The 22,998-nt window shown below is 40.8% G+C and overlaps 1 protein-coding gene across 7 annotated transcripts in view; it reads right to left on the reverse strand.

The window, feature by feature from the left end:
- LOC131229799 (OVARIAN TUMOR DOMAIN-containing deubiquitinating enzyme 7) overlaps positions 1-7,281 on the reverse strand; it is a 106,422-nt gene extending 99,141 nt beyond the window's left edge. For 2 of the 7 annotated variants that reach the window (XM_058225821.1, XM_058225822.1), the window contains exon 1: positions 6,799-7,278. Coding sequence is in view for 1 of the 7 variants with exons in the window: in XM_058225820.1 (XP_058081803.1) it covers positions 4,624-4,631 (8 nt within the window). In the remaining 6 variants the exon portion in view is untranslated. Of the gene's footprint in view, positions 1-4,623; positions 4,748-6,798 lie in introns of all 7 variants that reach the window. The other 5 variants (XM_058225820.1, XM_058225826.1, XM_058225827.1 and 2 more) reach the window with 5 other exon arrangements.
- Positions 7,282-22,998: the final 15,717 nt, after the last annotated feature.

The following is a 22,998-nucleotide window of genomic DNA, read 5'->3' on the forward strand; positions in this document are numbered from 1 at the left end:
GAAAAAATGGCTATGAGAGGATAAAAGAGGATAAAAACCTGAGCCAAAAGATGATCCCGCATGTGGACAGCAACAATGGCCCAGACGGACATGCGTGTGATCCCGGCCGCACGTGTGTGGGGCCCACTATTCAGAAAAAGGCCACCTTGGCCCTAGTCGGCCAGGGATGGACTCCAAAACCACCAAATCTCAGCTCGATCCGATGTACGGTTTGTGCGTGGTGCTCCGCCGAAGTTTTAACTCGCCTGCGGGCTGAAATCTGGAAACCTACTTCAATGAAGAAATCTGATGCAACAAAAGGACAAATTCGAAGTACGGATGGTGGGGGAAGATGGAAAAAAAAAAGATGATGGAAGATGGGGGTGAATTGGGATCGATGTAGCTTCGCACCACGGTGGTTAGCCCTTCGAAAAGGGAGGGCTTCGCACCCACTTTTGAATTCTTCCACAACTCACGAAGAAAGCAGAAAAATAAAGCAGGAATTTTTTATTAACTTCAATGAATGAAAAGAACTACAAGGGGTGCCTATTTATAAGGAAAACCCTATACCCAAAAACTAGCACCATGTACGACACCTATTACTTGGCGATGAAGTAAACTAAAATAAAAATCAAACAAGGAAATCTAAAGCGTTCACGATGTTCTAAATAATAACAATAAGCAAAACCTAAAATATAAAACCAATCCGACGAGTGGGCCACGATCATGAGATCCCATGGTGGGCTTTTCTTGACTATCGAGCCACTTTTCTGAACCAAAACTTGTCTTCTAGCTAGGAGGCCCTCTCTGGACGTCGTCATCGAGCCAGATCGATGGTGGAGTCCTCCTTCTGCGTACGTACATGCGTAGGAGTGGTGGTGTGCGGGCATGCGTGTGCACGATGTCCTCATCAAAAGCTCTTCAACAGATCCTTAATGAAAAGAAGAAGATCTCTACCGCTCTCTGTTAATAGACTCTTATGATTGCAATAATCCAACAGAAGATAGACCACTCGGAAAAGGAGCTTTACCATATTCCTACCACTGCAACAATTTTTTTAGTTGCAAGCTCCATGATCACTCATAAGGAAGCTGAAAAGAAATCTCTCCAGAATCAACTTCGTGCCATTCAGTCAATCATTCTGCCACCACCATCCTTTTTGTTAGCCTACGCATTTGGCTCCATACCCTTACCACCATCACAACAACTTCATAGTCCTCATATTCAGCCACAACCTCTTTAGACCCCAACCAAAGCAAACCCATTATTCAAGGACCCCATCCCAAAGGTGGCAAAAATATTTGATCCACAACCATCTTACTCTAAAGAAGAACCCATCCCAGGACCCTCCAAGCATCACCATTGCCCAAATCTTCGACCAGACCAGCCAAAGCAAGCAAACACATTTGACCCCCTTTACCAAGCTGAAATCACTGCCTCCTCAAACCCTTAGCCAGAACTTCTCCCTGTCGAGACCCAAAGCCTATATCTTCCTTCCTAAGAGCAACTTCTTTAGCCTCTCCTTCACGGCATGAAATTGTTATGTCTCGGCCCCTTGATTCTCCTGAGCCATCTGACAAAGACATCTCCCCCTTGATCCAGAACTAGACCTCTCTCTCAACGGTCTATTCATGCAAGAAGGACAAGTCCACAACCCTTCATCCTCTGATGATGAAAATGCTTGCCTGCCTCGTCACCCAACTATTCCTCCAGAAAGAGAAGAACAGTGTTCCATGAAACAACAAATTTCAAAAGAGTCTTAACAATTGATGATATTCCACCTTAGGAATGGCAAACCAGATTCATGGACATGTATGCCCGATCGCCTAAGTATATGTGTGTGTGTGTGTTGTTCAATTGATAATCAATAGGAAAAGTCATGAAAAAAATTATCCAAGAACGGAATTATGAAATTGTTGCAATTGGGATATTTGCATAATTATAAACAACACCACCATCGACGATATCTTTTACCATATTCCTTCCAATAAAGGCAATCGGAAGATGTACGGTGTAAAGTCACTGCTCCTTGGAAAACCATATACACAACATAAAAAGGCTATCCATGATGAGAAAAGAAATACATATAAATTCGTGAAAGATGCAAGAAAATTCACAATGAACCCAATGTCAAAAGAGCGCTTGTTGTCCTCCAAAATCCTTAGAAGAAAAAGAAAGAACCGGTGAAAGAACAAAAGAAAGTGAACGAAGCAGTGGATCCTAAGTAGCAATGCCTGAAACTCCTGAGGAAGAAGTTAGTAATAAAAACATCCCAATCCAACATGATAATCATGAGGAATCCACTATTGGATTGCCCTAAACAGATGGATCAAAAGCAGGATCATAGGAAGTTCTAACTAGATCAAAAGATAACTTGGATGACCAAGTAGAAAAGACTGAGGAATTGACAAATATGGATGATTCGATGATCAAGGAGATGAATAGTGTCATAATCAAATTGGCAAACTGTAGAGAGATTGTCACTATAGTACAGTCTCAATAACAATCTAAGTACATAGATTAGAAGCTAACAATGACAAAGACGCGACCAGTGTTCGAAGTATCGGTATCGCTACAAGTTTTGCTAACCGGGGATATGGAAACAATATCGATATTGCCGATAATATTGCTAATAACCAAAAATGCAGGGAAGCATGAGGGAAATCGTGGAATTTTTCAGTGAAACTCCAGGAGATGCTAAAATACACATATTTACATATTTAGAAATTAAAAAATAATAATAAAAAATAAAAAAGAATGCATACATAATAATTTCCCATTTAATGTGGACCTAAAAACATATAATGTCATAAGAAATCAGTCCAACCATCCCATCTATCCATCCAACCATCCAACATTCCATCTAAACATCCATCGATATTTCAAAATATTGACAACACACGATATTTCACCAAGAAATCGTCGACAACTGAAAAGGAAATGAAAAATTATGGTCTTGATATCGCCCATGTTGCAAATTGCAATAACGATAATATTGTGATATTATCAATATTGTTATCGATAAATTGAACATTACATAAGACCATGCACCCATTTAAAAAATATGAAATGTAATTTTTTTTAATAAACAGATTTCTTGGCGATATCGATACATTAGAGATATTATCGAAACATTGCCAATACACTGGCGATACAAGCGACACCTGAAATTTACACAGTCAAAGGTGATACATTGGTGATATCAATACATTAGCACTATGAGCGACACTTGAAATTTACATAGTCAAAAATATTGGCAATATCAATACATTGGTGATTCTTAATTGATACATCACCGATGCTTGGAATTTCTGATACTACCAATGTTAGCGTTATCGCCAAGCTGGAGATATAGATAACATCCAGGATATTTCGATAATATCGAGGATACTTCAAACAATGGACGCAACAATGACCGAAAGCCAATTGACAACAACGAATGAAGCCACAACCAAAGTTCTAGCCATCCAAGTCCATAGATACACTCTTGCAAAAGAAGTGGAAGTTGATTCCCAGGATGTGGAGGACTGTGAAGAAGCGAAACAAGAAATATTGACAAAGAACTGAAAAGGAAATGAAAATTTGTGGTCTTGATATCACCCATGTTGCAAATTACAATAACGATAATATTGTGATATTATCAATATTATTGTCGACAAATTGAACACTACATACAACCATGCACCCATTAAACAAATCTAAATGGAATTTTTTTTAATAAATGGATGTCTTGGTGATATCAATACATTTGAGATATTCAGTGCTTGAAATATCGGTATCGCATTGAGTACCGCACCCTTAGGATACAGATATGTATCGGTAATCACACGGGAGATATCGTTTGTATCGGGTAATTTATCGCACTTTTTAGGAAACAAGGGGAAACATTGGGAAATTGGTTCAATTTTTCAATGAAACTTAAAGGATTGTTAAAAGGACCTAAATACACACTTTTAAATCATAACATCTTAAGAAAGAAGTGCACATAAAAGTTTTCCTTTGTATAGGGTCCTAAGCTATGCACTTTCTAATTGAACTAATGCAACTATATTCAAATTGAATGCATAACATCTAAAGTATATGTGACGATCATTTCATTAAACTCTCCTAAATACTTCGAAATTAGTCTCAATTGACAGTTGTTTGAACGAAAAATTTATAAGAAAAAAATAATATTTTATTAAAATTTAATTTAAAATGATATTTATTTTACAAAAATTAACGAGGACTTAACAAATCAGTAAATCAGTCCTCATATATGCTTGATTTCATGTTTGGAGTGCAACATTGTAGGTTTGGGAGAAATTGGGAAATTTTGAATTTTCCCCAAATTGGACCACTTACACTCAAATTTTAAAAATAGATTATATGTGACGGTCATTTAATCAAATACTCATAAATACTTTGAAATTAGTCTTAATTGACACCTAGTTAGAGAAAAATTTAGAAAAAAAAAACATGGAAAACATGAAGAACCAATGGATATCGAAATCAAAGCTCAAACTCCATGATTTTTCATGCAAAACATGAAGAACCAACAAATTTACAACCATTTGACACTGATTTAAAATAAATTCAACAAAAAAATGGATTGAAAATTGAAAATGCTCATCGAATTGAACATGTGGGATATATCGGCACTACCTGTGCATTTCGTATCGCACAGGTGGGATACAAGATATGGGATATATCAGTTGATATTGTCGATATTTAAAACATTGGGGATATTATCGAAACATCACCAATACATTGGCAATACAAGCGACACCTAAAATTTTCACAGTCAAAGGCAATACATTGGTGATATCAATACGTTAGCACTACAAGCGACACTTGAAATTTACATAGTCAAAAACATTGGCAATATCAATACATTGGCGATACTTAATTGATACATCGCCGATACTTGGAATTTCTGATACTACCAATGTTATCGTTATCGTTGCCAGTGTTATTGGTATCACCGAGCTGGAGATAAGGATAATATCAAGGATACTGCAAACAATGGACAGGATGACCAAAAGCCAATTGACAACAATGAATGAAGCCACAACCAAAGTTGTAGCCATCCAAGTCCATAGATACACTCTTGCAAAAGAAGCGGAAGTTGATTCCCAGGATGTGGAGGACCATGAAGAAGCGAAACAAGGAATGGTGTGATATATGACACCATCAAATGAAAGAGATAGCAATCTAGCATGGAGGCTTCATCATCAACTACCACCGAAGTTGAAGAAGACACATTACAAGTACGACCATATCATAATTGCATCAACCACATCCATTACATGATGCAGGGGTGAACTAGTATTTTAAGAAAAAATGGGTTGTATCAGCCCATATTGGCACCAATAAATGGCTTGCATGGACGTAAAGGCCCCCCTTTTTTTCAAATTCTCTCATTTTTCCACTTCTTTTTTCATTTCAACCATAAAGGAAGCTTCAAAACTAATGCCATACTAGATCTAAGCTTATTTGTAGGATGAGATCAAAGCACAAGTTTTGAGTGGATTTGAAGAATCAAAGTGGAATGGACCATTTTGAGAAATATCAGAGAAGGGGTGAACCATCACTTTTTTCCGTGTGTTTTATCTTCTTTTTGTTGTATTCATATGTAATGGACCCTAATCCACAAAACCATACTTGATTTGTGTTTGATCAAGACTTATTTGGTTTACTTTCAGCGGGTTAAGCTGACAGACATCGTTCTTCTCAAAGAAATGGTCTACTACACCAATGAATACATGTTAAAAACGCACAAACAAAAATAATAATAGAGTCTAATATTTTACATTTTTTCTTGATTTTTCAATATTTCCACTGATATGAGTCTAGAATGCCCCGTACTGTATCATCCTTGGGCCTGGCACATATGCCCACTAATACCATTATTCAAAACCTTGGTTACAAGCTGGGCAGTTGCAATAAATTGCCACCGACTTTAACTCTAAGATGAGTTTATTAAGGTCATGAGGAATTTGCGTCCAGGCCACAGAAACTGATTGATCAAAGATTGGCCCATCCACAGGTCATGACCAAGGATATAGAACATTCAAGTCCAACCCTCTAGATTGATCTAATGGAAGATCAATGGTCCTAATGCACACTGTGGATCACATTTGTAGTCATTTACTTAGCTGTTAAAGTTGAAGTTAATTGAACAAGTTTCCCTTACTATTTTCGTCACTTATTTGGTGTGTCATTTTCTAGGGATCAAATTATGTTCGAATGATACACAATTGATCCCGTTTGAAAGCTAAGCCCAAGATCATGAGATTCTTAATTTGGCTGCATCAAATCTTGGGCCTTTTATCAGCTGATGGTGGGCCATGGCTGAATTCCTCTCCTTGACCAGCTATGTGCAGGCCACACGTAGAAAGCTTAGGACAACCTGACAATGAGATTTCCTGCGAATAGTCTATCCGTGGTCTGGATCACAAAACCACCGTCCCACTTGTAAAAACTGAAAACCCAAGCGTATATGCATATTGCTCGAGGAAGTACACCAGCCATCTATTTGTATTGGGATTTGGGAATTAGTTTCCTCTTTCTTGAACTAGTTTTTTTTTTTTTTTTTTTTGGCTTTCTTTAGGATGTGTTTGGTTGCATCAAATATCATGAACATCACTCTTCATGATTTTTTTTTATTTTTTATTTTTTGAAAGCCACTTAATGAAATAGTAATGTTTCAAAAAAAAAAAAAAAAGGATCATATGATTCCTCATTCACTGCAATTGATAAACACAGTGCCATTCTTTGCCAATAAATAACGAACAGAGACGATTGCAAGGATGATAGAGAGAGATGGTGAAGACTTACGTTGGGCTGCTTTTGGTGTTTGGGCTTGTGCCGCTTTGCCTGAACCACGGCGAGGAGAGGCTGGTGCGTTTGATCTCTATCTGCCGAAGCTGCTACGCCTTTCTCACTCTTCACTAGTCCCCTCAGCGATTTGGGCACTTCTTTGAGTTTTTTGGTCGAGCACGTCGAGCTCTCACGAACGCCCACATAGATAATAAACTAAAGCCTCCGCCTGTGGTTGGCTGGTCGCTCCTCGAGAGCGTTTTACGCCGCGCGAAACACCCAGCTGAGTCCCCTATGTCGTATATTTAAAATCCACTCCGTCCATCAGGTTCTACCCAGGGCGAATAAAACCGGCGAGATGCAATACCCACGTGCGCCTTGTCACTTGTCAGTAGCGATGCTCCGTGGGCCGCACCATGATGTATGTATGTATTTCGGTGAAATCTCCGAGAGCGCAACCAGCTGCCTATCTGTTTGGTTACCTACACAGGGTATGGCATTGATGCAAACATGAAAAAACGTTCGATTTTATAGTCACTGCTAGCTGAATATAGCTTAAATTTTATATCAAGGTATAGCTTAAAATTTATATTCGGCTAGAACTTGTATAATCACTTAAAAGTTGGAAATTATAAAAAATTTCAACACAAGTGACGCATGCAATCGGTGTCCGATCATAAATTTCAAGCAAGGGTTTCGGTGATAGAAAGATGGAGAAGTTACGCATCATGTTCTACTTGCGTGTCATGTGGTCTCTACTTCATAAAATTTTATAAATTTTAAGTGATTTTAGTATAACTTTGATATTTTTATATTTGATCATACTTCGCATAACTCACCAGGGGCCGAGTAGGTAAAAATAATAAGGGTCGTAACTTCGTAGAATCAAGTAGCTTCGAATAAGAAAAATAAAGAAAAATGTAATAAATAAATGATACGTAATTCTCTTCTTCTTCTTTTTTGTTAGCTTGTTAGTACATACCCCATTGTTAGAACACTCTACTATCAACCACACCCTACTTGGGAGTCGATACCAAGACCTCAGTGTTGAAATGAGGTTATCTTCACTTAATTTACCACTTGAGCAATGAATCAGTGTATATGTAATTATAGCTTTACTTCATAGAGTTTAAGACTCAAGATAGGTAAGTAAGATGTAAATGCAGTTCTAGCCTTACTTTGAGGAGTTTGAAACCCTGAGCACGCAAATGAAATAGAGAGAAATAGAAGAGATGATAAATTGAAAAATAAAGAAAATAATGGTGCGAGTTAATATTTCTAATATATCGAGAACGTGCAAAGTGGAATTCAATATGAGTTTAATTAATATGCAAGAAAGAACATGAGAAACCAAACACCCTTTTCCTGTAAAAGGAATAGTCAGATATCATTGATTCCAACCTACCCCTTCAGTAGTTCATTCAGCAAGTCACTCCCCCATGGTCAATCTCATGAGTAAGATAACACCTTAGCGTGTCAAGAATATGCAAGAAACTCCAAAACCTCATATTGCCTCTCTTCTTCTTCTTCTTCTTCTTCTTCTCTCTCTCTCTCTCTCTCTCTCTCTCTCTCTCTCTCTCTCTCTCACACACACACACACACACTCACAACCTCAGTTTGTCCTCTCTCACTCTCTCCCTTGAACAACAACTACTATGCAGAATTTATAGACCCCATTCATTGGCCCGTGGATAGCCGATAGCAATGATTAAGCTAAGGTAATATGTAACGCCTCGGAAAAATTCGTATAAGGACCCAAGTACCACCTCTGGTAGAAATCACCCAGGACCAAAACCTTAGAAATTAGGTTAATGTTAGCAAGTGCTAAACTAGAGTGCTTATGAAATTAGCACTAATCACTTTAAATATGATCTGCAAGATCCAAACCGTGCAGTATCATTAACGCTACGTTACCCTGAAATCTAGAATCCATCCCTAAACCCAGTTGCTCTCGGGAGCATCTTGAAGCTCCGTATCGGACCTGGACTGCACGTCGAAAGTCCGATGACCTCGAAACTATACAGTTATGACCGCATGACTGGACTTGACAACCCCCTTGGAAATCAAGTCTTAATTGTGTCTAGAAATGCACAACTTAAGCCCAGAGCAAAGAGTGTGAGAAATGTGAAAATATTTAGAAATAAAATCCAAATTTAAGTAATCTAAGTCGTGTCGCTTGCGGGCCAAATATAAGGATTCAGACCGTCAGAATCTGACCCAAATACACCCTCGGATCAGGGAAAATGTCCCAAGCATGGCCATGTACTTGTGGCCCTGATCGAGTGACCGTAACCGTTAAACTGAAACTGGTCCGCCACGGCTGATCTACAAACCCGATCGGAATGAAAACTCAGCCTAACCTAGATCCATGGTCAAGGAGCTTAAGTCCGACCGCACGTAGAGAAGGGGCCACCAGAAGTGCTCCTTAGACCGGAACGGTCCGTATTTTGATATAACCTAAGTATACCTTGGCCCTAGGGCCATTTCCATCAGTCCTGAGCCTATATAAGGACTTTAAAACCCTCTCGCTCCCTCACCCCATACGAATTTGAGAAACCCTAGGAGAGAGAGAAGAGAAAAGAGAAAGGAAAAGAGAGAAAGCGAGAGTGAGAGTTGGAGATACTTCCTGGGATTCAATCCCGTTACTCCACGCACTCAACCGCCACTCTTGTATCACTATACAGGCGATTCTGACTCCGTACTTGGGTAAGAAAATCTAACCCTAACTTGTCTTAGGGTTTCCAACTATGGTAATAGATGAAATAGCTGACCTATTCCCTAATATAGGTTATTGTGGTGCCGTAGACAAAGACTTAGCCTTAAAACTGAGTTCGCTACGAGTCTACCGATGAAAGGTGTAGACTATAAATGTTTAGGTTATGATTTTCAAGGCTTTCAATGTTAGTTAATGATTTATGCCTGACTTGAATTGCTATCACATGCTTAGACACGTTGTTTCCCGCACTTTACACATATATATGAACTATGTTGAGTTTAGTGTATTTCATGTGTTTGTTGAAATGTTTGAATGAGTTTGGAATTGGGATTCGTGCTTGACATGATTATCCGTCGAGGATATAGGATTGATGTAATTATGGCAACTCCTTGGCGAAAGGATTTACCTTAATACATGTTATGCCAACATACGTCATGTATGTTGTAATGTATAGCCTAAGTGTTTGTAGAAATGGCTGAATAAATATGGGACTGTGATTTGTGCCTGCTATATCTAGGGAATGCTATTACATGATGGTTGTGTATGTGACAACTCCTCGCTAGAAGGATCTGTCCAAATATATGTTATAATCAACTCATGTTATGTATGTGATATGTGTAGTATAAGTGTTTGATAAAATGTCTGTATGAGTTAGTATTTGGTGAAATGTAATTTATATGGGTGTTGAGATAAGATTCTCAACTACCTTAGTTATATGTATATATATCCCTCCATGCACCTACACTACGTTGTCTGTTTTACTTACGAAATGCATATGTGTGAATTCATGTCATGTGTGTTTCATAAATTGCTCAAATGGTTGTAGGATTTGAATTACTTGTTCGTTACTACTTTCACTACCTCATATGAATACTTGTTGGAATTGAATATGTTTGGAACTACGGAATAGTCCAGGCAATCGGTAACAGGCACTGAATAGGTGGCTGAGGTTGTTTCGCCACATGGGATGTGATCGATGAATCTGAGCCATACTTGGGATGTCGGCAGTAGTTAGGCCACACGGAGTGCTGACGCACTTCATGTCGATTAACTTAACGTGCGCTCGTACTAATCGAGCTCGTTAAGTAACTCGATTGACTCAATATATGTTCACCATGTTTGGACGCTACTGCTTGAATCTAAGGTACCAAACTCACTAGTGAAAATCCTTTTAAACCTTGATACCTCAATCCGCTAAAACTCATGAGCCGGGTATGGTGGTATGGGATACCGTGGTCGAGCTGTCGGCCTACGCTGGGGTGACGAGCCTCCCTGTAGTGTCCAATGAGCAACACAGTCTCGTGAACCGAATACGGTGGTATGAGACACTGTATTCGAGCTGTCGGCTTACACTGATAAGGTGACGAACCCTTTGTAGTGACCTCGAGCGTACGCTAAGACTGCGTAGAGGCGATGAGCCCTTACGTAGCAACAGGAGTACACTAGGCCTGCACTGATAAGGTGACGAGCCCTTTGCAGCGACCTAAAACCGTATCATCGTATGAGATTTACTAGGATTGACGACCTTAGAATGGATCATCGTTTGAGAATTGATATAAGAGAGGTACCTTAGCTTCCCAATCCTGTTGTATGAAAAAGACTAATAAGAACTTAGTAATCATGTTCATGCACCGCACTGCATGTGCCATTTGGTATTGGGCAGAGCACTGAGGAAGTGACTGACATGCGCGACCGTTAGATGAAGATCGCAGAGGGAGTGCAGGCGAGGGCATGCATCATTTATACATACCATTCTTACATTAACCAGAGTACTTAGGAATGTTTGATTGTATTGCCTTATCATTACTGCTTAACTAAATTAATAACATGTTAACCTTTGCTTTATTGTTCCACTGAGTTGATCACTCACTCCCACGTTACGGGATAGTGTTATACACACCAACCAGACTGTCTTAGTTGCAGATGGAGACCCGACTGATGAGGCAGAGGCAGACTTTGTCGACGATGAGGATGCCTTCTTGTATATGCAGTTTTCAGGCGGGTTCGTATAGACCGTTCTGATCGGCAGGGCTTCGGGGTTACACTCGTAGAGGACTCTCACATTTTTGATACTTTGTAACTTAAAACAGTATTTGTAATATTTCACCTGGGAGGTGTTTATACTCTGGAAATGTACCACAACTTATATGCTTTGTATCCATCTATTATAGTCTTCCGCTTGCGTAATTTAACTGCCTCTGGAGTATGATACGCTGTTTTGGTATGATCACATTCATGTTTTATGCACTAATACAAACAACAATTAATCATCATTAAATATGTTGCATAAGTGATGCGTTGGAACTCGGGGTTGGACTTTTACTCGACCCCCGATTTTCAGGGCGTTACATAATAGTTAGGTAAAACGTTTGTTAGGAAAAAAGTATGCCATATGGACTGTCGGCTCACCATGAGTTGGGGGTTTGTTTTGTCCTTTTTCTATGCACACTCTACCATTTACAGTGCATGATCCTAAAAACAAAGCAAATCCAATAATTAGGTGGACCATACCATGGGAAACGATGGTGATTGGCCATTTACAAGCTACAAAAAGTTTTAGATCAAGATGATATTTGTTTTTTTCCTTCATCTATGCTTATGTGACCTTATCAATGGATTGGATGGCAAATACCCATTTTAAAAACATTAAGGTGTGCCCTAAGAAGTTTTTAATTATAGAGTGGTCAACCACCTGATACTCCATTAATGAGATACGTCCTGTTGAATCCACGATGCAAATTGTGTATCTTATAACACAAGCAACCTTTATTGTTCTAAGCCCATTGGACTTAGGCCCATGTGGGTCTAAACCCCACTTTTTAAAATATAGGATTTATCATAAGATAGGGCAAGCACTGCATGATAAATGAAGAGCTAGCACATACGAGACAATGCACTATGAGACAAAAATGAGTTCTACCCCAAAACTCATCATTACCCCTCTCCTTATGCCTTAGAAATTAATCATGGCCTATCGCCACCTTATCCTACACATGCATCTATTACATGTCTTGTTTTGTGCTATATCACTTCAAACAACCAATTGAAATACTCCACTCCATCATTCACTATATATCACTTACAACTTACAAATCCTTATTTATCCACTAGCCAATGCATACCTAGATTTCATTAACCTTGGCCAATGCATGCATAACATCATCATCCAGCACCCACATCATACACACTTTTTCACCTCACTTTTAGCATTGATATGACCTCCAAATTTGTCACACCATCTTGCCACCTCGACCCCTATTCTCTATAAAAGAGTAGGGGCTCTATTATACTTAGACTTTTTTGCACTTACAAAATTTCTGAAATTTAGAGAGAGAGAGAGAGAGAGAGAGAGAGAGAGAGAGAGAGAGTAGGGTAAGGTGTGGCCCACCCTCAAACCTAGAGGGAGTGGACCACTCATCATCATCTAGTCGTCCATCCATCATTTGAGGTGAGTCTACACCTCTCCTTCCCTCCTCTTCCTCCTTTTTCTTTTTCCTTTTATGTTTTGTTGATGTGTGTGGGGTCCACTGGTGTGGGGCCCCTGTGTGCATGTATGGATGGCCATGGTGGTCAGCAAGGTGGCCTATATCGGTATGGTCTACTAAGATGTACGTCATATCGACACATTTCACATGTAATCCTATTTTCCTATTTAAATAGAAACTTATAAAAATAAAATAAAAATCAATTGTGTTAAGTTTTGAAGCAAAACTATACATTAGTGTGTACCACACTATGCGCTAACTTTGGACCAAACTTCATGGATATCTATGGTCCAATCTCCCGTAGCATTAATTTTATTAGAACGTTATCTAGAAGCACACAAATGGTCCCAATTTGCCAAACACAGACCCATTTTTGTCCCTTTAATGGACCCAATGGAAACATATGTTTCGTTGAATTCATAGAAAATCACAGTATCTTTCCAACTGTGTATAATACCCCTCGATTGAAGTTCGGACAATTGAGATTTTGGCTTCCGACAAAAATATATTTGGGGGCTTGTTGTGGTCACATATTGTGTAGGCCATATCCATGATTCCAACAGTTAGATCAATTTGATATTTTTCTTTAATTTACTTGGTTTATTAGTTATCATATTTACGGTCCATGTGGTTAGATGACATTTTTCTTTGGTTTACTTGATTTATTAGTTATCGTATTTACGGTCCATGTGGTTAGATTCTTTTTTAATATAATTTAGAAAATTCTGAACCATAGATACTTATGTAAGGGTAAATCTTGAATTGTTATATGTGGTTCAGATGGATCCAAGACCCTGTATGGTTGGAAACCTACACATAGCCTAAATGATGTATTTCAAAACCATTCATTGACTCAAATTTTCTAATAGATGATCTGATCATAGAGATTTGATCAACGTTGCATGCATGCTATATCATGAGGTTCATCCTCTTATAGTGGACCCATTTGAGAGTGGGACCCACTTGTGATATATGTGATTATTTAGGCAGTCCAATCTTAACATTTTTGTGACATGATCTATGTGTCTTATCCATGCCTTTCTAGCGAATGGGCCCCACTTGCCTTGGACCCTTTCCTTTCTTTTGTATTTTTATTCTGTGTGTTGAAATTTTCCAAGTATTAGATTGAAATTGCAAGTAGGCCTCTTTGAGACCTCACGATGGGCCCCACACTCCATAACAAATGGTCTTAGCATGGGGATGTTTAATTCACATGTCAAAGTATTGGAATGTCCCACCACTTCAATAGGAATAGCCCCCGAGAGTTTGAGAAGTGGGTCAAAAGTTCGGACAGATTCATTCTTAAAACTGCATATCTAGTTTTCTAGGTTTTGGACCAACTTTGGGCCTCTGTGGTGGACCCCACGTACAAGACATACGTGGGCCACTACATGGAATTTCTAGCCTAAACCTCTAGCTGAAGAAATATTATTTTACTTAGGCCAAAGAGGGCCCCACATGGTCAGGAAGCGGATCTCAAAATGGGGCCAGGCACAGTTGTGCAAAAAAAATCTGCGTAGAAAATTGAAATGCTCATGTTTGACTTTGCACCAAAAATTATGTGTGCGTAACCAGTGGGTCCCACCTTATGGGTTTTGAAGTCCATATATATTACTACAAAAGAAACCTAACGGCATGCTGAAAGGTGGTCACATGTGATCATGGGACATACTCGAAATTAGGCCAAAACTATTTTTGCACTGTATTTTCTACACAGTTTCTCCAAGTACCTATGTTTGGGCCCTTGCCATAAATTGCACACATGTAACCAAGGGAAACCGTCTAATGAGTTTTGAAGCCCATACACGGGGCTATTAGATGGCCTTTTTCTTTTGCTAGAAACAGGCCCTACATGATTATAAATCAAACCCTCAAATGGTCTAAAATCATATTTGAAGCAAACTAAAACTTGAATTGTGTAAGCTGGAAATTTGGGTGGGGCCATATCCGTGGGGACCATCACCTACCAAACACATCTGATAGACTATAAGACCCGTATCCTAACCCGTACTGTTCCGTATGCCTTTGGGGTCCTCCCGGTCGAATTCCGGCGATTTGCGATCTGTAAACAGCGTCTGCGCGCGATCCTGAGCCGGTTCCTGTCGGTCTGAGTCGGCTCGACTCGAGACTAATATCATTGCGACTGCGCCGTCGCCGCAGTTCTGATGTCACATATTATGTGCAAAGCCGGTACCTAGGCCAGGAGATGTGGGCCCACGTTTAGTTCGAGAAAAATACCGCATGTTGCAATTCCGAGAAAATCTCTATGAAACGTCACATCAACCAATCAAATCAAGTTAAGTACAAGCAACCATCCCCAAGTACAACCACCTCTCTCATAAAGTCAACTTTATCCCTTACCCAAGTACACCCATCCATCCATCTCTCCCATAACTCCTCTCCCATCACCCCTCTTTCCCTCTCATTCTCTCTCTCCATTTTCAAACAACACCCCATGAGAGCACCCAATGTCCATGACTCTATGAGAGGAGCTAGTGTGGCCCACCTTTCTATCTCTCATCTCCACCCTCTGAAACCAATCTCAACTGTTGAGATTCTTTCCTTGGAGCTCTAAGACCTATTGGAGGAAGGAGGAGTTCAAGATCTAGAGGTGAGTGCTTTTATTTGTTGTTTTTGTGATTTGAGGGCCCACATATCCCATCTTGATGTATGATTTGTATGAGGGGCCCATAGTGGCGAGGTCCCTCCGCTACTCCGATCTCCGTCTCTCTATTTCTCTCTCTCTTTTATTTTATTTTTCATTTTTCTTGTGTGATGGTCCACCTTGATGGACAATGCTGTGGACCTCACCTATGATGTATGTATTTTATCCACACCGCTGTCCATCTGGCGGTCCGCCTTGCTGCCCACGACGAGACCCACATGATGTATGCTCTGGGTCCACACTGTCCAGCAAACCTGGATGGTGAGGCCCCCTCGTGCATATGTTGAATCCAGGCCGTCCGTCTTGCCTGGACGCTGGATGGAAAACACAAATATTAGCTTGGTTAGTGGGGCCCTGGGCCACCACGTGGACCCCACCTCCAGTATATGTTTTATATCGACGCCGTCCAGCCCTCTGGACGGTGGAAACCCACTGAATATATGTGTTTAAACCATGTCGTCCGTCCGTGGGATGGCCCACCACGTGACCCCACTTCACATATGTGGTGTACCCACACCGTCTAAGCAAGGACGGTAGGTCCCACTCAACACGCAGTTGCTGCTGCTGCGGTGTTGCGTCAGCAAGGTCTGACATGAGATATATGTTATATCTCAACAGTCCGTCCATTTTTTCTGGACGTGGGGGCCACCCCTCACGTGTGACACATGTGGGGGTGAGGCCCATGTTGTTGTTGCGTTATGCACTCTGGCCGTACCTGGCCACCATGATATACGTGTGAATCCACACCGTTCTTCAAGGGAGGAAGCAGATTTAAATATCAGGTGCACTCCGTACGTGGGATTCCACCACGATTTATGGGTTATAATCCACTCCATCCATCCGTGCAGGGCCCACCTTGGTGACACGTGTGGTCACTGGATGTGGCCCACCTGGACGACGTGCCCCTCCAGCACGTGGGCCCATTAGATGATGTGTTGTATCCTCACCGTCGAATCCGTGGACGGTGGGAGAGATTGACTGGTGTACGCTGACACCCAGATACATAGCTACTTTATGACGTCAGCGACTTCCATGGGACCCAGCAGTTCATCCAAGCCGTCCATCTACATGGACTCCACACCAGCTATATAGCTGATGTACTGACGTCAGCAACTTAGGAGGGCTCCACATGAGGTATGTATTATATCGAAATCGTCAATCTACGTGGACCCCACACACCAGCTAAATAGCTGTTGACGACGTCAGAGGATGGGTGGGCCCTACCAGATGTATGTTCCATCCCAGCCGTCCGTCCAGATCTACTTGCACGGTGGGCCCCTGGCCTGTGCATTTTATCCAGTCGTCCATCTGGACGCTGGATGCCTCTGTCCCTTTTTTTTTTTTTTTTAATAATATAAAAAATAATAATAATATATATATATATATATATATATATATAATGTTGTGGTCCCCATATCTCCTTCATCCATCCATTTACATGGGGACCACCGTGTTGTATGGGTCTTAGCTATCTGGATGGTGGGACCTACACACCGATGTATGTGTTACACCTGAACCGTTCATCAACCAGGGACGCGGCTCCCACTGCACATTAACGTCAGCAAGTTCTGTGGGACCCACGTGATGTATATGTACGCCCTAGCCGTCCTGATGGTGGGACCCGCTGCTGAGCACACTTTGGATGGTGCTGATACACATGGACAGTGTTTAGATGGTGCTGATGCACCTTGACATAGTTTGGATGGTGCTGATTTATATGGACAATGTTTGGGCAGTGTTGGTCCTCATTGATGGGCCATGAGCCCCATGGCTTGATAGTGTACAGTGATACACATGTTACACTTATAACTATTGAAATGATTTTGGTATAGTCCAAGTCACTTGAGGACCATTGGTATAGCCCATCCATGAGGCCCATCATGATGCAATTTGGGCCCATAGGCGAGGCCCACCTGTTTGTATTGTTAGGCTCAGATACGTGGCCCATTTGGTGCGTAGGAGGCCCAAGTAGTGCCACCCACTTGTTATATATGTGTTGTATATGAGGCCTAAGTGTGAGGCCCACTGAAATGTATTTATGGCCTATGGGCAAGGCCCAATATGATGTATTCAAGGCCCATGGACGAGGCCCATTGTGATGTATTCAAGGTCTGTGAGCGTGGCCCATTGTGACACATTTGAGGCCCTTATATGAAGCCCAACGCGATATATGTGAGGCTCATGAGCGAGGTCTGATGTGATGTACGTGTGGCCGTTACATTGTGTATGAATCCCTTATGTTGGTCACTCTTTGGGAGCAATGTTGGTTAGATGTCCACATTAATGGGCAATGATGGTTAGATATCCTCATTGTGACCTTCCCTTAGGCCTTGTTAGGCCATTCTCATCGATGCCGATTTGCCGATTCCGATTATCGATCGATTTCAATTATCGTGGCCGATTAACCGATGAGCGATCGATGCCGATTATTGTGACCGATTTGCTGATTCTGAGTATCGATTGATTTTGATTATTGTGGCCGATTGACCGATTAGCGATCGAGGCCGGTTATCGTGACCGATTTGCTGATTTTGATTATCGATCAATTCCGATTATTGTGGCCGATTGACCGATTAACGATCGAGGCCGATTATCGTGACCGATTTGCCGATTCTGAGTATTGATCGATTTTGATTATCGTGGCCGATGGACTGATTAGCGATCAAGGCCGATTATTATGACCGATTTGTTGATTCTGAGTATCGATCAATTTTGATTATCGTGGCCGATGGACCGATTAACAATTGAGGCCGATTATCGTGTCCGATTTGCCAATTTTGAGTATCGATCGATTTTGATTATCATGGCTGATTAACCGATTAGCGATCGAGGCCGGTTATCGTGACCGATTTGTTGATTCTGATTATCGATCGATTTCGATTGTCATGACCGATTGACCGATTAGCGATCGAGGCCGATTATCGTGACCGATTTGCCAATTCTGAGTATCGATCGATTTTGATTATCGTGGCCGATGGGCTGTTTAGCCATCGAGGCCCGTTATCGTGACCGATTTGCCGATTCTGATAATCTTGGCCGATTGCTGATTAGCGATCGAGGCCGATTATCATGACCGGTTGCCGATTCCAATTGACGTGACCGATTTACCGATTCTGATTATCGAGGCCGAGTGTCGAGGCCCAATGTGATGTATATGCGGCCTGTATTTGAGGCCCGTTATGATGTGTATTTAGCTCGTGCTTAAGGCCTAATGTGATGTATCCGAGGCCTATGTGATGAGGCCTATTATGATGTAATTGAGGGCCTGGCGATGTAGCCCATTGTGATGGATATTAGGTCCTTGTGTGAGGTCATGGGTCCATCATGTGTTAGACTCTATGTGGGTCGTTCCTTGTGGCAATGATTGGTTAAATGTCCACATCGTCGAGGTTGATTATCGATGCCGGTTATTAATACCGATTATGAGTATGTAACAGCATAGTATCATGATACATGCCTATACGCATCATCTGTATGTTTGTTATGAGATATGATTTACCATTGTATATGCCATAGTGCTGGTGGTTTTTGAGACTCCCTGATAGGCAGAGATCGTTTCACATGAGCACACGGTATGCGGGGGATTAATGCATGATTGAATTATGTGACTCATGCATTTTGCATTGTGTGTTGTGATTACTGTGTGCCCTAGCGACATCAGGGCCGTAGCCTCCACAGGCATATCGTGGATGGCTAGATGGGACACTGAAAATGTTTAGTTCTAGCATACAGGGGTCATAGATGTCCCTGGGTGAAAATTCCTAAACTTCCGTGGCTAGGAGATGCCCCAACGTCGAGACCGAGTGGATATATATGAGCGCATGAGGGCCATATACTAGTAGGCAGCGTCTCCCACTATGTCGTGGTCGGTTGGAAGGGGGTGTAACCTTACCCGCTTGAGTAAAGGGGGCAATGTCTAGGTTGAGTTTGACCAGCTTGAGAAATGGGTTCGCTATTGACGAGCCGGGCCCGAAATTGGCAGGCGGATAGTGAGGTCTCTTTCACTTACCTAGTTGTGCGATCGGATAGGGGCGACAAGCTGGCGTAGAGTGTAATAGACTCCGGTGATGATCCCAGAGAGGAACCATACTGATATGTGGACTTATTGAGTAGGAGTTGCATATTCATCATTCATTCATTCATTCATTTACTATCCACTTGGGCTGGTGGTGCGCAACTAATTGTTGTGTACCTTCGTAATAGTAAAGATTTCGGTTGGGCGCACGACTGACCTGAGATCAGGAGTTTACCACATTGAGTTTGACTATCCAAATTAGGTATGAGATTAGTTTGAATAGAAGTCCATTGTGATGGACCCCATAGCTTGCGATACTACGTACTACCATCCCGACTTCACACTCCAGCATGGTCATTCCATTCGTACTACATGTTGCATTACATCCGCAGCATCTGACAATTTGGGTTATTGTGCTTCTGCATTTATATGGTCTAGGTATGACTGATGCTATTTGTGTTACTCATCAGGAATGTATGTTGCATTGCATCCTCTGCATCTGATATTTGACTCTCTATGACTTATCATTTGCATAGTTGATTTGTATTGCGTATTCTAATATTGTATGACTCATGGTCTTCTCAGTATTTCCGTTTACTCCGTTATCGTATGATTTATGATTTTGTCAGTACTTCCGTTTACTCTAATAATTCCTGATCTCGTCAGTATTTCTGCTTACTCTGATAATTCATGATCTTGTCAATATTTCTACTTATTCCGACATTGTATGATTTATGGATTATCAGTATTTCCGCTATTGTATGATTATGACATTGTATTGAATACTTGGCACTTACCTTGTGCACACACTTACACCACCCTCTAAGCTTTCTATAAGCTTATGCACGATAGATGCGTGCAGGTGATGTTAGGTTGCAGCAGTGTTGAGCTTGGAGCGTGCAGTGGTCTTCTGGAGCTTGATTTTCGATTGATGTATTTTCCTTTCAGCATTGTACTCAAATGATTATATTAGTGGATATGGGATGATGATGTTGCCTTTGTGAATTGGGTAATCTTGTGGTTATGCTTAATACGAGTTAAATGTACAAAAAAAAAAATCCTCCTTGTAGGATCTCAGGATCAGAATCTGGCGTATGGACGCTAGGAGCCGAGAATGGGGTACTATGGAGGCTGTCGGCACCGGATTCGGTGATGGGGATTTCTATAAATCCGATTTCTGGGTTTGGGGTGTGACATGGACCATTTAAGCTCTAGACATGAATTAACAGGTAGTGGTAGACCTGAAATCCTAAGTGGACCGCCTTGTATGGGTAGGCCCACCTTGTATGTTGTGCAAACTAGGTATATTTTCGATTGTGTGGGAAGGGAAGGGATTGACGCACCCAAGATGTGGTTCTTTGGAAATTCATCCCACACTTGTGTGAAGATGTGAGATTATATTTGCGTGGTATGTTTATGATTCTTATGGCGATGCATCATGCAATTTGCAGGTGTGCCATTTGAGATTATGAATGTTTAGCATTTAAATCATGCATCCATTCATGCACGATTTCATACGGGTTGGTGAGTGCACAACTAGACTATTATGTAATCATTCGAATAACTAAGATTTCGGTTAGGTAAGGGACTAACCCGAGATTAGGAGTTTATCACATTGAGTCCAGTTATACAAATCAGGTATAGGACTGGTTTGGATAGAAGTCATTTGTAATGGATCACATGGCCTGCGAAACCGCGTACTACCATCCCGACTATACCATATGTCAGCTTTGTCATTTCTTTTCCAAAGCATGCCTTATACTAGAATATAGAATTTAATTATCTTTTGCATGATGACTTGCTACTCTCATGACTCAGTGTTACTTATTTGAGTAGTATGCCTAACATTGATAACATATTCACCTGATAAGCTATGGTAGCACATCTATTTGTGGAAATAGGTTTATATGTAAACTAACTATCCATAATAAGTTGTTCATATGTGATGACATGCTTATGATAACTTGTCCACCTGTGACAGCACGCGTGATTCATAACACATGTACTCATCAAAATCTGTTGGATTACGATAATATATTCGTTTATAGTAACCTTCTTATCCATGCAACCCATAAATCCATGCTGATATGTCTAGCTATAACAACATGCTTAATTGATAACATGCTCACCCATGATAACATCCTTGGTTGATAATATACCCATGGTTGTTTTGGATGTCTTTACGGGAGCACCCTAATAAGTCATGTTTTACTCCCAGTATGCCATGATTCACGAGTCGTGGTTTACTCAAACCGTTATTTTCACACCTTTTTCATGATGTGTTCAGTTGTAGGGGAATGCATGAGCTATTGGAGCTTTATTATATCCTCATTTATTATTGAGATGATGCACCATCTTATGTATGATATGTCGAATATGTTTGTTCCTTGGATGTATGTTGTGATACCAAGTATATGATTGTAGCTCTCCTAAGCAGATTAACCGTTTTTTTTTTTTCAAAAACCCATCTGCCATGAATCGGATTCGGTGTTTGAGAAGTTCATTAACCCATTCGCCAAATCTGGTGAGTGGGGAGGAAGCTACTACGACCCAAGTTCGGGACTTGCGAAGTAATAGGGCTCGAGTTTCGATTTAGGGCATGACACCAATTAAGTCCATCAATCATTTTCAAAATGTGCCAAGGGTTCTACCATTTTGATTGATTTAGATTTTTAATAGTTCTTGAATCGCTTAGAGACGGTTTTATTGAAGTCCAACCAAAGTTTAAAGAGTAGTTCATTCTCACTTTTAGTTAGGGTGTCTACAATTTCCATCCATTTTCTAACTCATTTTAGGGCATATACTAAAAAATGAGGCATATCCATATCTCAAGTAGATCACATCACGGGAAACCATGATGATTGAAGGCCCACCACTAAAAACTTCTTAGGGGCACAAAAGTTTTGGATCATGCTAATGTATGTGTTTTTCCTTCATCCAGGTCTGTGTGACCTAATTAATAGGTTGGATTGCAAGTAAAGGACATAGTTTGGTTGGTGACACTAGCACCAGCCAACTAGCTAGTGTTAAAGCTCTGTGGGCCCCACCATGGCATATGTATTTTATCCATGTTGTCCATCCATTTACAAACTTATTTTAGGGCATGAGCCCAAAAATGTGGTAGATCCAAAGCTCAAGTGGACTACAACCACAAGAAACGCTGAGGATTGAATGCCTACTGGTGAAAATTACTTGTGAGCCATAAAAGTTTTGGATCAAGCTAATATTTGTGTTTCCCTCCATCCATGGTCATGTAACTTTATGAACATATTAGATGACAAATAAACATCGTGGTGGGCCCCAAGAAGTTTTCAATGATAAGCGTTCAATCCCTACT

Source organism: Magnolia sinica, chromosome 16 (assembly GCF_029962835.1).
Source record: "Magnolia sinica isolate HGM2019 chromosome 16, MsV1, whole genome shotgun sequence".
NCBI lineage: Eukaryota > Viridiplantae > Streptophyta > Magnoliopsida > Magnoliales > Magnoliaceae > Magnolia > Magnolia sinica.